This window comes from Bubalus kerabau, chromosome 12, assembly GCF_029407905.1.
Source record: "Bubalus kerabau isolate K-KA32 ecotype Philippines breed swamp buffalo chromosome 12, PCC_UOA_SB_1v2, whole genome shotgun sequence".
Taxonomy (NCBI): Eukaryota; Metazoa; Chordata; class Mammalia; order Artiodactyla; family Bovidae; genus Bubalus; species Bubalus kerabau.
In genome coordinates this window covers 80954344-80975000 of record NC_073635.1, presented here as the reverse complement: position 1 = coordinate 80975000, position 20657 = coordinate 80954344, and the positions used below count along the sequence as shown (strand labels likewise).

The 20657-nt window shown below is 37.0% G+C and overlaps 1 protein-coding gene across 7 annotated transcripts in view; it reads right to left on the bottom strand.

Annotated features, from left to right (window-relative positions):
• PCCA (propionyl-CoA carboxylase subunit alpha) overlaps positions 1–20657 on the bottom strand; it is a 363730-nt gene that overhangs the window by 209873 nt on the left and 133200 nt on the right. For all 7 annotated transcript variants that reach the window (XM_055542946.1, XM_055542947.1, XM_055542949.1 and 4 more), the window contains exons 9-10: positions 10903–10981; positions 4321–4423 (exon numbers count right to left, since the gene is read on the bottom strand). In XM_055542946.1, coding sequence (XP_055398921.1) covers positions 4321–4423; positions 10903–10981 — 182 coding nt within the window. The remainder of the gene's footprint in view (positions 1–4320; positions 4424–10902; positions 10982–20657) is intronic.

The following is a 20657-nucleotide window of genomic DNA, read 5'->3' as shown; positions in this document are numbered from 1 at the left end:
TAAAACACAAGACACCGCTCAAATACAGTTTCCTTGTGGTTGACATCACTGAAAGAAAATTTTATTATCTACCACTCCAAAACTCAATGGAACATTTTTATTAAAAAGACTTGAGGAAAAAATTTTTCATGTTACATTTCCGATATACTGGGTAAAATATCAGAATCAATTTTACAAATTTGTGAAGGATACTGAACATCAGTAAAGGGAATACATCTTAGATTTCAATAGCACTTGGGAGAGCCACGGTGGTATGACAAACATCTACTTGTTAATACTGCAATGTCTGTTGATCGGAAAATGCTATTTCATTTACAACCGATATGCAGTCTGTTCTATTATACACCAATATTTTTACTGTGTTTTATTTTTGTTATAAGAAACTAGTAGAAAGTTTGGGGTTAGTATATACCATTATGGTTTTTCCCATTTGTGATAGTGAGAAATAAACTGGAGCTTTTCACTTTAATATTTATTTATATATTTATTATTTGACTGTGCTGGGTCTTAGTTGCAGCATGTGGGATCTAGATCCCTGGGCAGGGATCGAACCCAGGCCCCCTGCATTGGGAGCTTGGAGTCTTGGCCACTGGACCACCAGGGAAGTCCCTAGAGTTTTTAATTGTAATAAAAATATTAAAATATTGAATGAGACATGCTTTTACTTTAAAAAAAAACAAATACCATTTATCTGAAATTCAAATTTAACATGTATTTCCTTACCTAAACCTGGCAACCCTAAAACATGCTTTTTGTTCACGTTTTTCCCATGAAAAAAAATAAACAACCCAGTCCTGGATGTTCATTGGAAGGACTGATGCTGAAGCTGAAACTCCAATACTTTGGCCACCTCATGAAAAGAGTTGACTCATTGGAAAAGACCCTGATGCTGGGAGGGATTGGAGGCAGGAGGAGAATGGGATCACACAGGATGAGATGGCTGGATGGCATCACTGACTTGATGGACATGAGTTTGGGTGGACTCTGGGAGTTGGTGATGGACAGGGAGGCCTGGCATGCTGCGATTCATGGGATCGCAGAGTCGGACACGACTGAGTGACTGAACTGAACTGAATCAATTTTCATGATTAAGGAGTAGGTGTATATTACTGAATGCATATATTTAAGCTAATGGAGATAAAAGCTATTCTAGAAGCAAAAAGAGTAGGCACTAATTTAAATTCCAAACAGCTATGTAATCTTTCTGGGCAAGTCACTCTGTTTCTTCATGCATCATTAATAGTAGATATCATCTTAATATTTTATATGGCTCCTGGAAACATTGAAAAGATCGTGATTTAACAATATATTAAACAATAAAATGAACAGTTAATATATGACTGCATGATTAATTTTTAGGAATTTAAACCTATCCAAACCTCAAGAATGCTTCCAAAGGGAAACATTACAGCAATGAAATCCAATAAGTTGGAATTTTATTTCTAAGACTCAAAAGTGACCATAGAACTACATCCAGAATTATTTTTAAATGTTAAATTTATTCTACCTTTTCTTAGTCTAACTGATGTAGCAGTGAAAGTAGACAGCCTCCAAGAAATAAAGTGACAACAATCAAGAATTCTCAGAAACATTTTCAACTGTAAAATATTAGATTCAAATATACATAAATGATCTACTTTTTTTTTCATTTTGGTCACAGAGTCAAGTTTGTTTTTCTCTGAAGTCTGCGCATAGTTTTTCTTCTGGCCACACCATGTGGCTTTTAGGATCTTAGTTCCCTGCCCAGGAACTGAACCTGGGCCACAGCAGTGAAAGCTCAGGGTCCTAACCACTGGACCACCAGGGAATTCCACTAAACAAATTAAGAGACGAAGTAACCAGACAACATTATTAAAAAAAAAAAAAAAGTGCTTGTAAAGGAAGTTAATGCTCAATGCATCATGAGGTTTTTAAACTATCCGTATCACCCTTTACAGACACGCATGATAATGATTATGATTATAAAATGATCTCCCAGGTATCTAGCTTATTAGGAAAAGTTTCCTTGTTAATAGACCACTTCACATAATGCAAGTCTTTCAGCATCCACGGATCCAGCCCATAAAATGCCAGCGGCGCCCTGGTTTCAACAGAGCAGTGCCATTCCCACTGCAGGACAAAGAACAAAGTATGTGATAGCTCCCTTCGAAAATAACACTACAAATATATATATTCATCGACTATGGCAGGATATTCAAAAAACAGTAACAGTGTCGGCTTCCAGGGATGGAAACCAGGGTTGCTTGGAGACAAGAATGGAAGAAGGCTTGCTTTCTGTTGAATACCCTTTATCATGTGCACATACTAATAGTAATTAATTAAAATAAAGAAGGTAAATAAAAAAAAAAGAAAGCAACTCCCAAGTGCAGATCAGATCTGGGAAACACCTGTGCTGCCTATTTAAGTTACTGTAACCTTAACCTATGTTAAAAAAATATCCACATAAATATATGCCATGGTTAATTAAAATAAGCTAAAGTTGATGTAGAAATATAATTATTTAACACAATACAACAAACATTTATTGAGTATCAGTAAAAAAAAAGTGATCCTTTTTAGTGTGGAAAAAGTGAGATGGCTAAAGGTAGCATGGCTTAAGCGGTCTTCTGATAGCACAAATAAGTGCTGGGTGGGGAATACAGAGAAGGGCAAAATCTATTTTGCCTCTAGGATCTTACAGGAAGGACAGCTCAAATATTAATATCTCCCCTAAATTACAGACTCTAATATCCAGTAGTCTACTCAAACCCACATTTTGGTATCTGATGGGCATCTCAGCCTTCATCTGTTGATCTTCATACCCTGATTTCCTCCCCCAAATATGTACCTCTCACAATCTTTCCCATCTCAGTAAAAGACAGTCCCATTCTTATCATTTCTTGGGCCAAAAGCCTGAAACTATCTCTGATGCCTAATTTTTCTTATATAGCACATCAATCTTTTAGAAATTCTAGTCTGCATTCACAAAACACCCTGAATTCGATCACCTCTCATCACCTCCACTACACGCTGGCCCAAAGGACTACCCTCTCAAACTATAATCAGTATAAAAACCTTAAGGACTCATAAACAACATAGATACAGAACCCTCAACATTCAATAATTTTTAAAAAGTCAAATTTGAAAGTGGGAGAGGGGAGGGCCAAGGATGAGACTTGAGCAGTCACTTCAGAAAATACGATATCCAGTTTTGGTTAATCAACTTAGAAAAAAAAAAACACACGCTCAATATCAATATTCATTAGGGAGATGCAAATTAAAACAGAGATACTATTACATGTCCACCAAATGGCTAGACATTAAAAAACTGACAACATCAAACGTTGGGAAAGATGCCTGAACTGGGAACTTTCTATGAACAGTTCTATGAAGACCTACAAGACCTTCTAAAACTAACACCCAAATAAAAATGTCCTTTTCATTATAAGGGACTGGAATGCAAAAGTAGGAAGTCAAGAAATACCTGGAGTAACAGGAAAATTTGGTCTTGGAGCACACAACGAAGCAGGGCAAAGGCTAATAGAGTTTTGCCAAGAGAACGCACTGGTCATACCAAACACCCTCTTCAAACAACACAAAAGAAGACTCAACACAGCGATATCACCAGATGGTCAACACTGAAATCAGATTGATTATATTCTTTGCAGCCAGAGATGGAGAAGCTCTATACAGTCAGCAAAATATATACAAAATACATACACGGGAGCTGACTGTGGCTCAGATCATGAACTCCTTATTGCCAAATTCAGACTGAAACTGAAGAAAGTAGGGAAAACCACTAGGCCATTCAGGTATGACCTAAATCAAATCCCTTACAATTATACAGTGGAAGTGAGAAATAGATTCAAGGGATAAGATGTGACAGACTGCCCAATGAACTATTATGGACGGAGGTTCGTGACACTGTACAGGAGGCAGTGATCAAGACCATCCCCAGGAAAAAGGAATGCAAAAAAGCAAAATGGCTGTCTGAGGAAGCCTTACAAATAGCTGTGAAAAAAAGAGAAGCGAAAAACAAAGGAGAAAAGGAAAGATATACCCATTTGAATGCAGAGTTCCAAAGAATAGCAAGGAGAGATAAGAAAGCTTTCCTCGGTGATCAGTGCAAAGGAACAGAGGAAGACTATAGAATGGGAAAGACTAGAGATCTCTTCAAAAAAATTAGAGACACCAAGGGAACATTTCATGCAAAGATCGGCTCAATAAAAGACAGACCATTCACAATCACCCAAAAATTTAAGAGAGGATGTATTTCTATTAGGACTAAGTAATATTATTTTAAAGTCATAATGATTTGAAAGTATCTTAAAATGTACCAACCTGGATTTCTATATGACGGGGGTTATCAATAAATTTTTCTATTAGTAGCCTATCATCACCAAAACTAGAAGCAGCTTCTTGAGATGAAAATCGAAAACCATCCCTATGAAGAAAAACAGAAGAGTCACATGAACACAAAACAAATACAGCCCCTGATATAAAGAAAACTAAATAAAGGTTTATTTTTGCATACCTCTGAGCAAAGCAGAGAAAAATACACTTAACATACAAATAACTCAATTAATTTTGACTGAACAACAAGTCTTCCACTTACTAGTACTGTGACTCTGGGTAAATGCTTTTATTTCCCTGATCTTAGATTTTTATAAAAAGAGGAATACCAAATACTTATTTCACCAACTGCTTTTAAAAAAGAGACATTTTAATAAGCCATCAAAGCATGTAAAATTTCATTTCTTTGACCTTAATATACCTTAATTCCACTAATAAAAAATATATAAAAATGCATATCCATTTGACTCAAAAGTGAGACAATGCACACAAAAATGTAAAGAACAAAGGCAACTGCACAGCTGGGGCAAAACCACAGCAAATAAACTCAGTAAGAACAGGAGAGGAAAGTCCACATTTCCAAATATTTTAAGCACCCAACTTTGAATGGTCCCCCACACGTCCATACAAATCATTATAATTTTTATCTTCTTTAAAATTGTTCAAAAATAGTCAACAAAAGAGAACAGCTTGATTTTTTAAATAAAAACATGAATTTAAATATTGTTATACATTTATTTCCAAACTACAATAACTTAAACATTATTAATATTATTAAAATATGCTTACTAAAGTCACACACCTTGACATGAGTTCATTCAGTCTATTAAAAACTCAGACTTGCTTACTTAAAACTAATTGAGGATCTTATGTTCCATCCATCGATATATACAGAATATAAACTTTAATTCCTTTTACATGTAATTAATAGTTTCTTACACTTCAAATACCTGTATTTAATGTTCAACATTAAAATTCTTTTAATCCTTTCATTTGCAAACACTTCATCTGGCAATATTAGAAATAACTATCTCATTTGTTTGTGTGCTTGAAAAATACAACATTGCAAATAAACACTGACTAGAAGATAACTTTCAAAACATACTGCAAATATTTCTATCTCTCAGTGGTCTCGGAGAAAAAGTGTCATGTTTTCTTAGGCCTCCATTACTTTCACGATTTAAGGGAATGGAGTTTAGATTCCAGGAGACTGAAAACCTCAAAGAAACTAAAGCACGATGAATCATTGCTTTCAGTATCATATAACCCACTTCTTACTAGGTGGGATACAATGATTCACAAAGGAAAAACATAATACTTTACAGTTTGTCTCTGCTCTAATGATTTTAGAGTTTTTATTTTGCTTGGAAATCACAAATACCAAAAGTAAAAAATCAAAGTCTCCCAAATAAAGTATCAAGTTTGACAGCATTTACCAACATATTTTAGAATTCATGGAAAATTGCATGTAGATCATTTGTACCACTCAGTAATACAATCATTCCATAAATACTAACAGTGAAACTGAGGCTGGTGCATATATTATATATGTGATAGAAAAATAAAACAGAAACTGCCCTCACAACACCTGAAATCATATAGCAGTACTCCAAAATGTAGAGAGGATTAATTTTCCATTCATGCCACAACATTTCATTTAAATTGGCGTAAAGAAAAGGAAGCCAGAGATTGTGAAAATATATGAATTTATTTTCAATAACCTCCATGACTTTCACCCTAATTTAATATGTTGTGGTTGTTCAGTCGCCAAGTTGTGTCCAATTCTTTGCTACCCCATGGACTGCAGCACGCCATAACCAACTTTAAAAGTTTAAAAGTAAACTTTTAAAAAAATCTTTCAGATGTTCTAAAACTTCTAAGTACAGATGACACTTCCCTGAAGATGTTACAAAAGGGACACACTTCTTAGGATAATAAGCAGCTACTAAATTTTCTGAGGAATATTAAAATTTTTGTGGAATATGTGAAAAATTTCTTCCTCAAGTTAGGAGAAAGGAAGGAATAAATGCAATTCAGCATTATGTCAACAGCTGGTGACTCCAAAAGACAACATATGGGTGTATTCTGGACTGTTCCCTCAATTTTTCCAAAGTTTTTATTTTTCCAGATTAACAGAGGTTACAGAGCAAATTTTTAAAATGAGGATCCTATATCATTATATCAAATAATGTCATACTTTTGTTAATCTCAGTAGAGTTTTAGAGATGGCTTATTTATCAAGTCGAAGGGAATAATTTTAGGTAGAAAAGTATTTATGTACATACTTTTACTAGTTATATGAAAATATTTTGAAACAATATGCCATTTACTAGCCAAGAAAGGGTTAACTTATTTACCAAAGAGGCCCAATATAAGAATAGATATGGCAATTTCTGAAGACACTGAATTCTAAATTAAAATCCACTGGTTAAAAACCAAATCCACTGGTGAAAATCCACTGGTTAAAATCACTGACTGCCAGGAAACTGATGAGTAATCTCACTATAAAAGAATATGTTACTAAGAGTAGCCTTGGAGAAATGACTGATAAAAAAAACCTGACATCCTAAGAAGCATAATGAAAACTACATGCAGGAGTTCCCTACTGGTCCAGTGGCCAAGACTCCACACTCCCAATGCGGGGGTGACCGAGTTCCATGTCTGGTCAGGAAACTAGATCCCACATGCCACAACTAAAGATTTTATATGGCAGAGCTAAGACCTGGTACACCCAAAAAATAAATTTTTTTTTAAAAAGACTAAATGCTAAGACTTTTAGTGAAATTGCTCTATAATTGCTATACAAAAGGGGAAAACACAGAGGAAAAAAGAGTTCACAAAATACACATCTCTTGTAAAACCATTAAGTTGTGTTTAATATATTTATTTTTTTTACTACAGAGACTATAGCAGATTGTGTTTTCCAAACATGGCCACAGTGGCATCTCCCACTCAACGTGCTCTTCTAAGAAACTTGCTACTCCTGCATGAGCAAGTGAAGTCTAACGTTCCTCCCCTTGAATTCAGGGGGAATTTGTGCTCACTGATAATCAAACAGTATGGTAGAAGGGATGCTGTGTATGAATTTTGAGACTGGATCATAAAAAGTAATACGGCTTTCTCTTGGATTTGAAACAAATGCTCTTGGACCTTTGGGTCACTAAATAAGAAATCAAAGCCACCATACTGTGAGGAAGCCCAAGCAACCCGTGGAGACATCCACTAAATCACTGGGGTTACAAACAAAGCACAAGAGATAGCTTCAAAACCTGAACTTCAAAAGATAAAAGTCAAATAAGACAAATTATGTGGTAAAAATGGGACTACGCATGCCTCTTATCCTTAAGCCTGCTTCCGCCCACACACAGCAGCCAGCCAGCCAGCCCAACTGCCAACGTTTCAGAGAGGTAACCAATGCTCTGTAAGTCTCCACCATCAAAAGGAATACGGGGAGAAGAATTCCAGAGAAAGGCTAAGAAGCAGACCATTCTTCAATTAAGCATTCTTCAACTGTGAAGATAAATGCCTTCATTCTGACCTTAACCTCTCAGCACTTCCCAAGAAATTTTCAAGTAAAGCAGTGTTGCAGCATAGCAATTTAATTCATATATATGAACTCTCCAGTAGTTCAGTTGGTAAAGAATATGCCTGCAATGCAGGAGACCTAGGTTCAATCCCTGAGTCAGGAAGATTCCTGGAGGAGGAAATGACTACCCACTCCAGTATTCTTGCCTGGGAAATCCCAAGGACTAAGGAGTCTAGCAGGCTACAGTCCATGGGGTTGCAAGAGTCAGACACGGCTTAGCGACTAAACCACCAAGGCCAAAGAGACAGTAAGAGCCAAACATATCTCTCTCTCTCTCTCTCTCTCTTAAACAGGGCCCTTAAGTCATCCTCAAGTACTTAAACTCTATATCCAATCATTCAGCAAATTCTGTTGCCTCTCCTTTCAGGATTAAACTCTTTCTTAGCACTTCCACCATTACACTGGGGAAAGCCACCATCATCATTTTTCTTGCTTGAGTTATTTCAACAGCCCCCTGTCTGGTTTCCCTGATTCTGGGGTTTATGATTCTGTCCCCATTAAGTCTATTACCACGATACCTGCCAGAGTCATCCTTTTTAAAACTTAAGTCACAAAATCTTGACAACTGGTTCATCTGGATGATACACAGTACAGAAGTTCATTACATTCTTCTACACTGTTGTATGCCTGAAAATTTCTACAATTTGAAACATGTAAATAAGGTGAGGAATTTGTTGTGAAGTTCCATGATTGTGACTTCTCTACTGAAAACCCTCCAACAGCCTACATCTCACTAAGCATGGCCTACAAGGTCCCAGATAGTCTGTTCCCCGTGTCCTTCTACCCCTCCCCAGCCCCCACCACCTGGCCACCTGCTTCTCTCCAGACCTGCTCCTGCATCACCGCCTCCACACCTGCTCTTCCCCAGCCTGGTCCTCATCTCCATGTACTCTAACCTCACCACTCAAATATGCCTACTCAGCAAGGACAATCCTGCCAGTCCTGTTTACAACGGGAATTCCTTCCAACACTCCCCATGCCTCTTCCTTTCCTCCTTTATTTTTTTTAATATTGCTTATCATCCTCCACAATAGTATATGATTGATTTTCATCTTGTTCACTGTCTCTTCCTATCAGAATGGGTTTCTAAACCTTGTTTATGTCATGGATGCCTTTGGCAGGATCACGAAGCATTTGTCAAAATATGGCTCGAAGTGATTTAAAACATAGAAAAGAGTATGCATAGGGTTTCATAAGAAATTATATTGAAATAAAGGTATCAAGATATTCTTTAAAAACAAATTTGGGATATCCTGTAAGTGGCTCTGTATTCGTTAATAAGCTCCAACAACAAGTCTAATTGTTACTTGTTGCTAATTGTTACACTGTTACTTAGAGGAACCTGCAATAACTGTGATGTGAGAATATAAGGGATTTCCTGAAGGCTGCAAAGTTCCACAGATACTATTGTTGTAGATTGTTGTCTATATTGGAGGAAACACTAAATTCCAGGTAGAGGCTAGTAAAAGAAACACGTACTTTTTTCCCCCTTATCCAGGTGCATGAACATCCCTGAACTTTATGCGTCTGTAAATTCAAAGGTTAAGAACTCCGGATCCAGTCATACACTGGCTATGGAGGAATAGAGGGTTCCCTCTATTGCATGTTTCTGTTCATGGCTCTCTTCCTGGAAACTTACTAAAACACTGCTTGTCATATAGGAGGCTGCCAATATCAAACACCTCAATAACAGCACCAATGCACCCAATGAGTTTCTTCATGCTCATAAGTGTAAGATGGGAGAGGAGACTCTGATGGGACCTTGGTCACTATGTGGTAGCAGTAATACTGAGCATGAGGCTGGGGTTGAAAGACTTGTCTTAGGCAAATATCATCACCCCACCTCTGAACTACAACCCAAGAAACAACGGTGTTCTGAGACAATCGTCGTTTAGAGTTAAAACTGTCTATGCGAGTCTGCAATGTGGTGTCTGTCCCCTCACATTTTAGGGTAATCTATTGCCCCTGAGAGATTTTTACCTTGTAAATTAAGTTCACTTTAGAACCTAACTTCTGAATTAGCTTTGCACTGGATGGCTTTCATACCGACTACTCCTGATTTCTCTCTTTCAGAGATTTCAGGGAATGAGAAGGAAAGGAAAAGAAAAGGAGAAAAAAGAACTAACCATTTGGAAGACCAAATTACTTCTGGGTAGAGAAAGGGCAGGAAAGGCAACATTAATGATAATAATTCAGTGATTTTTTTCATCCCTTTCCTTCAAAAAATGATATAAATCTCTCTTACTGTCAAGCTTTGAAGTATGTAATAAAATCTGAATAGAGTCCCCTAAAACTTGCATGGACAAGGCAGTTGTTAAAAAATTTATTTTTCTACTCACCATGATGTTATCAATACATTAAGTTTATAAAATTTTGTTTTCAAAGTCTCTTTTGATTTCTGAAACTACTACTAAGAAACTGTTCAAATACATAACAGAGTACACTGCATATGAACAACATACTATACTTTCAATTCAAAAGGAAATGTATTTCACACTATAAATTATACTGAAAAACAGTAACACTATAAAGATAACACTGAAGTTATCAAAGTAGTTCACGGTTTTTACAGACAATCATGGGGAAGCAAATGAGTACTGAGTAATACATAAACAGATGAAATTACTACTGCTTTCAAATATATTAGATTCAAATCTTCGATCATATTCAGAATAGGCAAACATTAGCAATTTTTACCTAGAAGACAGAATCATGACTGTAATCTTTAAAAATATACTGTAAAAGATAATCCTTTATTAATGTTTGAGATAGTAAAAAAAGAAAACTTTCTATAATAGGATAAACACCAAAATATAAATAAGAAACTTTTCTGCCTAATATTAATTTTGCCCATCTAGAGGAGTAAAAATTAGATGATTGTTTTAATTATTCCATTATGCTTTTGGTATCTGTTTACTTGTCAGTTTAATAAAACTCCAGTGACTGCTATTTTCATCAAAAGTATATTTTGGACAGAATCTCACCTGGTCTCTTCATCATCCCAAGCGATCCGCATGCCCTTCCCACCACCGCCTGCTGAGGCCTTGATCATGACAGGGTAGCCTAACAGCAGGGAAGAATGAGACAGCAGTTCAGGCTTCGATCATCTGGATGCATGAACATGACAACTGACCACATGTTCAGTAACACAGAAGACAATAACTAATTTATTTTAAAGTTCCTTTCTTTAGCATCAGGAAAATAATGCCGGTTAAGGATCGTACATATGTTTCATATATATTTTTAAATGAGTGTGATCATTTTTAAAAGAAAAAGACTGTGTGTACCAATAAATGCAACATTTTCCCCAGTAAGAAAACATAATTTGACGGTAGATTCCAAAAATGGAAGTAGATACAATATTAATTAACCAAAGATATAAGAAACAACTTATATAGCATTAAGGAAACACACACAAACACATGCTTTCCTTTCAGTCCCCCAAACTGCTGTTTGCAGGCATAACAATTTAAATTCCTTGTTTTCAAAAGCAATGATTTACAGGTACTTGAGGTATTTTCATCTGCAAAACTATAGGGAACCCCTGCAGTTTTTATCTGCAAGAAAGACATGATGGCTCTGGGAAAAATCAAGCCATGGCTGTTCTATTATGACTGGAGCTAAAGAGGCAGGGCTTGCTGCCATCATGGAGAAGCTACCAACATATACCATTCAGTCACCTGGGGATGAAATGCTGAGACGTGGGAGTATTACAAAAATACAACATCAGGCCCAAAACAGAGGACGCTTCCAGCCAACGTCTTGTAAGAAAAAAGAATAAAACTGCTGTGATTAAACAGGACTGAGTATTTAGAGTAGTTATAAAGTAAAAATTTTGACAGCATGAGTCATCTGTGATGACTTACCAAGAAAAGCTGTGAAGTCTCTGTGTTTAGAGGGTTTCTGACAATACGGTGGAGACACTCATGTCTGAGACCACTTGTTTGTGATCGTTTGTGAAGAAAGAGGTCAGGGAGGAGCCCTTCAAGGACCCCACCCGCCCAGTGATGTTCTATCAGCCCTGCACTCTAGCTGTGGGATCTCTGAAGAAAAGCGCAGACAGGGCCAAATGCCACAGACATCTGACCCCTGATCCACATAACATCACTCTTAACTTCGACTTAGTTAAAAGTGTTTCATAATTAATTCAGCTTTAAAAGTTCAGATACTGGTTACACTTATGTGAGATAGATTTATGTGGGACAGCACTATAAAAGCAACACAGATGCAATAAGAACAAGAAAGATGAATATGCTATTTTCACACAGGGAGCCGTATAATCTAGGAAGAAAGAGGCACAGGACCCCAGATAATTCTCTCAATGGGAATTCAGAAAGGAATCATAGGAAAGAGAAAAAGGGATTAAGACAAGCATATTATATTGGGTTGGCCAAAAAGTTCATTCAGGTTTTTCCATAAGATATGATGGAGAAACCCAAATAAGATTTTTGGCCAACCCAACAGACAGGAGGCTTCCCAGGTGGCACTAGCGGTAAAGAACCTGCCTGCCAACACAGGAGACAGAAGGGACACAGGTTCGATCCCTGGGTCGGGAAGATTTCCTGGAGGAGGACATGGCAACCCAGTTCAGTATTCTTGCCTGGGAAATCTCATGGACAGAGCAGCCTGGCGGGCTCGAGTCCATGGGGTCGCACAGAGTCAGACACGACAGAAGCGACTTAGCACACAGCACACAATAGATAGGGCTATTTATATAAGACTATGCAGGATGAGCAGGATATGAACACAGTAGGCAGGAAGAACAGAAACAAAACAGAGGTGGGGGAACATAGGACAGGTTTAAGGAAGGACTGAAACCATCTGAAGTACAGAGTTTATCTGCAGGATGGCAGAGGAAAAGAGAACTGGACACATAAATTAGGTGCAAATTATTCTACACACTTCTGCATTCTACAGATTCTGCTTGAAAGTAACAAGAACATTATTTGTCTCTTAGCACTGCAGCCCCACAATGAATATCACATAAAGGAACTAGATCGAAATCAGTAAAGAAGAATTAGCTTGTTTTTGAGCAATGAAGAAACAATATCTAAAAATTAGAAATCAGCAGGCCTGAGATACCTTTTTAAAAACAACTTAAGGTCTTTATTAAAGTGATATTCCCCCATAAAACATGTTACCAATTCGCCATCAAAAACTATTTATCCATGTGAACAGGAAACCTCAAGAGGAATGATATCCGCACCCCATGTCTCTACCATTTCCAGTTCCCACTGAAGATTAGGAAATGTGCAGTTATTCTGATTCCAGTATTAATCTCTTCTTAGTCATTTACTAGGGATCCTGGACTATTTAGGGATTTGTGAGGTTCAAAATAAGATTTGGAAATTTTCCTTGGTAATAAAGAACTAGATGGCAAAACAAGACAAGTAAAATCATTTGTCAACAACAAATTATTTTACGTTCAGTGCTGTCCCTCAGTCGTGTCTGCCTCTTTGCAACCTCATGGACTGTAACTCCCCAGGCTCCTCTGTCCATGGGATTATCTAGGCAAGAACACTGGAGTGGGTTGCCATGCCCTCCTCCAGGGGATCTTCCCAACCCAGAGAATGAACCCACATCTCTTATGCCTCCTGCATTGACAGGTAAGTTCTTTACCACTGACCCACCAGGGAAGCTCCCCTATTTTATGTTCAGAAGAGGTGAGACACTGTGAGGCATCGGGGTAATATATAATAAGACAATTGCAACATAGCGCCCCCAAAGGAGGCGATGCAGCAATAGACCTGTGAATACACACAACCCAGAAGAGAAGACTCCTTGACAAGAATTTAAGAAGCCAAATATTAAATGACAGAGAGACAGGAAGAAACTGGTAGAAGTTGGTGACATTACAGTCATGAACTCAATGTAATTTTTGAGCTATAACTGAAAATAATATAATAGTAAGGTATTCTACTCAAAAGTCTTATGCCAAGTAAGTCATTACATTTCAGACAGCACATATTTTTATGCTGTCATCATGCCATGGAGAAATGACAACTAGCCATTTGAAAAGGAGGGAAAAAAATATTCCACATAGATGATATTAAATAATATCAAAAAGCCCAGTCCATCATCCCCACTTTCTTATTGTGTCTGTGACTCTAATTAGGGTAAGTTACGGGGTGCCAGGAACTGGAAGAAAAAGGAAAAAAAACACATTCAGTCAAAAGTTGGCATTCCCAGAAAAATCAGAAGTGATCAAGTTGATGGCTTGCAACCCCTCACTTTTTCCAGCCTGGGTATGAAATATCCACTAACGGTCTCTCACATTGTTTAACCCATTAGCGTACTTATTCCTCTGTTCAACTTTTGTCTAGAACACATTTCTTTAAATTTATTATCTTTAGTTGACGTATGTTTGAAACAGAACAACCTTCCTTATCATAACAAAATAAAATTCTCCAAGGTTTTTAAAACGAGATGAAATCTCCTGATATGATAAGATTGCTTAAAAAAAAAAACAACAACTCTGTGCTGTTGGCACGTTTTTCCTCACCTTTACCATCCTCTCAATGGACGTCTGCCTGTGGCTCTAAGTCAGGCTGACTTACTGGGCTTCCCTGGTGGCTCAGCGGTAAAGAATCCACCTGCCAACTCGAGAGACACAGAGCTGCAGGTCTGATCATCGGAAAAATCCCCTGGAGAAGGAAATGGCAACCCACTCCAGTATTCTCGCCTGGAGAGGTCCATGGACAGGGGAGCCTGGAGGGCTACAGTCCACAGGGTCGCAAAAGAGTCAGACATGACTTGGCGACTAAACCATCAGTAGAGAGAGAGCTGTAACCCGGACTCAACTGTCGATACAGAGAAAGAGAAAGGTCTAGCCTTGTATTAGAGGTAGAGTCAGTACAATGTGGAAGCAGGATGTGGATGAAAGAAGCCTCTACGGCTTGGTGCTTTCCCACTCAGTTATGAATCCCAAGTCTAACTGTATTTCTTGACCACCACACTATGTTGAGCTACACAAGACACACCGTACATAACCTACACCCCTTTAAGCAAAACCTGCTCCTATGCACAGGGGCATAATCTGATACTGTAAAGGCTGGTAAAATGACATCTTCATGATATAAATATCATGAGTCATATAATGAAGAATTTTATATAGTTTTTCACCTATAGCTTCTTCAATAAAAAATTCATAGACTGTAATGACTGATAGAGAAGGAAATGTAAAAAGAAAGGAAAAGTGAAATATTTCTTGAGAAATGTCCGATTCCTAATTTGGTGGTGCTAACCAGAAATCTCCTAACAGAGCTCCCTACTAATACAGTTGGTCCCATCAAACTATAAAGACGTCAGCAAAATTCTTTAATATATACATATGATCATTTCTCTCTCCTACCTAAAATGGTAAGGGTTTACATTGATGAGTAGGCCATACATGTAAGAACTGTGCATGCTAAGTCACTTCAGTCATGTCCAACTCTTCCTAGGATCAGGAACAAGGCAAGGATGTCCTTTCTCACCCCTCCTATTCAACATCTTACTATAGGTCCCAGCTTATGCAATAAGACAAGAAAAAGGTAAACAAATTAAGAAGGAAGAAATGTCATTAGCAGGAAATAAGATCATCTATGAAGAAAATCTCAAAGAATCAAGAACCACAACCACCAAAAAAAACCCAAACGAACAAAAAAAAAAACCTTCTAAGACTAATGTAATTACAATTTGAACTGCATTCCCACATATCAGTAATGGAAACACTTGAAGTTAAGAACAATACCATTTACATTAGTACCCCAAAGAATAAAACACTTAGGCATAAATCTACAAAATATGTATAGTATCTATATGCAGAAAACTACAAAGTTCTGATGAATGAAATTAAGGAAGATCTAACTAAATAAATAGAGAAAAATTCCACATGCATGAACTAAATATTGTTGAGATATCAATTCTCCCCTAAATTGATCTATAGATTCAAAGCAATTCCAACCAAAACCCCATTAAGCTATTTTGTATATATCAACAAACTGATTTTAACATTTATATACAAAAGTAAGAGACCTGTAATGGCCAACACAGTATTAAAAGATGACAACAAATTCAAAAGACTGACATTACCCAACTTTAAGGCTTACTATAAAGCTACAGTAATAAAATCACCAAGATATTAGTAAAAGAACAGTCAAATCAATCAATGGAATAGCATGGAAAGCACGGAAATAAACTCACCCAAACACAGTGAATGATCTTTGACGAGAAAGCAAAAGTAACTCAATAGAGAAAAGACAATCACTTCAATAAATGCTGCTAGAACAACTGGAAATCCATGGGCAAAAAGTGAATCTAGACAAAGTCCTTCACATTTCACAAAAGTTAACCCAGAGTGGATTGTAGCCCTAACTATATAATACTAAACCATAAAATGTCTAGAAGATAAATAAGAGAAAATTTAAGTGACCTTTGGTTTGGCAAAGATTAATGAATAGTCATTAAGCATGTGAAAATATGCTCCACAGTATTAAGGAAACAGAAATCAAAATCACAATGAAATATAACTACATATCCATTAGAATGACTAAAACTAGAAAGACAAGTATTCGCAAGCATGGAGTAAGTAGGTAACTAGAACTCTTGAAACACTGCTGGTGGAAGTGTAAAATGAAGGAAGCAATGTTTTTTAAAAGAACATAAATTATCTATACCTTCAATGGCACCCCACTCCAGTACTCTTGCCTGGAAAATCCTGTGGATGGAGGAGCCTGGTAGGCTGCAGTCCATGCTAAGGGTCAGACACGACTGAGCAACTTCACTTTCACTTTTCACTTTCATGCATTGGAGAAGGAAATGGCAACCCACTCCAGTGTTCTTGCCTGGAGAATCCAAGGGACGGGGGACCCTGGTGGGCTGCCGTCTATGGGGTCGCACAGAGTCGGACACAACTGAAGTGACTTAGCAGTAGCAGCAGTAATTGTAGTGACATGTACTAAAATTCTCTAACCTATACACTTAAAATAGTTAAGATTTTATTCTTCATAAAGCATTCCTCCATAAAAATGATTTTTATGAAGGAGCCAGACAAAAGAACAGACCGCCTACAAAGGAGTAACAAAAATGAGACTGACAACTCTCTCTTCAACAGCTGCAGAGCACAACACAGTACAAATATTCCAGCACTATGCTAACAGAAAACCACGATCAACCTGGACTTGCATACACACCAAAGTCTTCTTTTAACAAAGAATGTGAATAGTCCCATCTAGACAAAAACTGAGTTAATTACCTGGAAAAACTTCTAAGGGGTAAATTCCAGGAAAAACAGAAATAATCCCATTTATAAAGTCAGGGATGGGAAGAAGGAACAATGAACAAAGAAAACAAATATTTGAGTAAAGGTACATAAATATTAGCTATTTATAGCCCAGTAATAATGTCTAATTAGTGGGGTAAAGAATTAAGGAAATAAAATACAAGAAAGCATATAAGGAGAAAATCTTTGATAGGAGAAAAAACTGTAGATTGAATTTTAAAGTAAGTAAACATTTTAAAAAGTTTAGGATACTGAGGAACACCTGAAGAACTGTCTCCAAATTCAAATTTCTACAGTAAACGCTGAAATAGAAATAAGCATAAAATTTCTATCACAGGGGAAAGGAGTGGGGGGGATGGGAATGGAATAAAGAAGAGAAATTTTAAAGGCAATCATTATCAAAAAGAAGTCATGAAAGGAGAGAAAGTAGAATCCAAGAAGTGAAACAAAAATAAAAAGAAGATAATATAAATAAATCAGAAAGTAGTAAATACAATAAATGTACATCGACTGCAATCTATGGTTAAAAGACAAATAAATCAGAAAGTAGTAAATACAATAAATGTACATCGACTGCAATATATGGTTAAAAGACAGTGCCAGTCTTGAACAGAAAAAGAAAAACATCAGTATATACACTTACAAGAGAGAGACCTCAATCAATAGACTACTGGTTGACTGGAAAAAAAAAAAAAAAAAAGAACATAGGAAAACACCAAAATAACCTGGTTTAGGCATAACAATACTGATAAAATGAAATTAGAAAGCAAACTCAAAAAAAGCCATATATTTGATAAAAAGTAAAATTAGCCAAGAAGACACATTACACTGCTATATTACCCATTAACTTCCTGGCAAGCAAGAAAACGTTGCTAATCACTCTCAAAAACTGATCAAATAGCCAAAAACCTCACTAGAAGATTTGAACATCCCAATAGGCAGACCTGACCTATAAAACATGGCCTACAATAATATGAAAATACACACTCTGTTCAGGTACACATGGAAGATGTATTTAAAGTGATTTACTCCTTGGCCATAAAGCAATTCTCATCAAATTAGAAAGTTTCTAAATAAGAAAGATGATATTCACTAATCAGAAAGCAATTAACTTAGAAATATAACAAAAAGTTGAAACTGTTTGTTAATGTATTCCTGAATAGCCAGATTCAAAAATCATAACAGAACTCTGAAAATACTCAGAAATGAACAACTGTGGAAAACACATATTAAAATTATGAAACAGAGCTCTGTCCATCTCACCACTTTAGGACATTCCTCCAGCTGCTGGAAGTATCATCAACCAAAAGCTGACTTGTCCTCAGCTTGTATTACTCCTTCCAAGGGGCAGCCTGCACCCAAGGCTTAGTTAACACACGTGTATAACAGTTCAATCTTATTGCCCCAATTTGAGACAGCTATTTAATACAAAAGATCAGCCAATACTGGGCTTTCCTGACAGCTCAGTTGGCAAAGAATCCGCTTACAATGCAGGAGACCTGGGTTTGATCCCTGGGTTGGGAAGATCCCCTGAAGAAGGGAAAGGCTACCCACTCCAGTATTTTGGCCTGGAGAATTCCGCAGACTGTATAGTCCATAGGGTTGCAGAGAGTCACGACTGAGCAACTTCCACTTTTCAATACGCAGAACTCTCTGCAGAAAGAGCTAAGGCCGTTGTTGAGTCTGAGTCTCAACTCAATTCAAATCCCCCTTCAGTCCACAATTTCTTTCACTCCCTCATGTGCGTTGGTCCCAAGAATATTCCCCAATAAAATTCCAGGGTCTGCTTTAAGACAGGTATCCAGTCTGTGACAGAGGAGCCATCTGGAGGGCTGTTACAGTGATCTAGGCAAAAGATGACACTAGCTTGAACAAATGGAACCACAAGATAAATGGAGAAAAGGGGATGAATTCAAGATTTAGGACATGATGACGATGATATACAAACTGCAAAACCACATAATGCAATATAGTAGTGAATGCTGAATTACAGAGAACTGCTGATCAAAATCGAGACCCCTCTACTTCCTGCCTCCATGATCCGTGCCACTGTGGATGGCAGAACCTCCATCAGCCTCATACCTGGACAAGGCTGGCATAGAATAGAACTCCAATGCACCCACAGTCTTACCAACGGGAAGTGAACATGGAGGATGAGGAAAATCTTTGCTGTTTAAGGTTACAGGGTAGGGGCAATAAAAAGGTGTAACACTACAGCTCTGATAAACGAATGACAGTTGCACAGACTTAAATAAGAATTACCACATTACTAAGTTTTCCAAGGAAATATAATTCAAAATCTACTAGGCAATTTGGCTGCCATGCAACACTTGGCTACACTGAAAAGTTGCTACTGTGAAGACAAACAAGGAGATAGTTCAAATTCAAACAATTTGGAAAAATAAATTTCATCATCAATGCGTTTCCCATATTGTTATTTGGTCATAATTTTCCACTTTTTTGTTGTTGCCTTTTAATTACAAGTTAGTTATAGTCACTTCAGTCATTATCAGTTTAGTATTGGTATATCTTCAGAATAGCACACTTCAGACTGAAGTGATACATATTTATATTTCTCTAGGGCCTATAATTATCCAGTAACTAGAACATAAACATATATGTGTTGCAGTCCAACTATGAATTATTCATATATCTACTACTACTGCAGACGAACATAATCTCTACAAGAGGTACCTAGAGGTGATCCTTATTATCACTGAGCTTTTACCACTGGAAAATGAAAAAGTGTAAAGTGGGCACAGGACATTTTGCCTTTCCTAAGACGGCTATGCACACATGAACACACGGATATCTATACAAATACACTGAGTTTAAATAGTATACACGTAAAGATTTAATCAAGCTGTGCTATAAGAAAGTAAACCAGTACATAACAATACTTGTTTAAATATGGCAAAGAGAGGCAATTAGTTTTTTTTTTGTTTTCTTGGGAAAACTGATCTGGGCTACCTTTCCTCTACTCAGGCAAATAAAAAATACTAGATCCCTAACTCTGATTCAGGGATCAGAAGTAAAGCATGGTTCAGCATCTAGACTGGAGCAGAATGAGCTGTCAGAAAGTTTCCAAACATTATATAGAGCCTTTTGCAATAGAGTGATAAAAAAAAGAAAAGGTATGCAAGAAGGAACAGCAATAAAACAACAAGAGAGACACTGAGAACTCATATAACGTGGTAAAATGCAGAGAGAGAACTTGTGAAACAATGCGGAAACCCAAAGTGTGTATATTGGAGCAACGAAAGAAAACGGAAGGACCCAACTGACGAAGAAAAGAGAGAAGGGATACAGAACACGGACTACCACGTAACCTCAAGTGACCACAGACTTCAATAATACAAAAACTGCAAAATAAAAACCTCATTCTTCCATACTTTATGAGGATGAGAATACTTTAACACTATTTTCTTCCACATAATTTTTCCTTAGGCCTTTCTTAGTAAATCTCCTAATTAAATA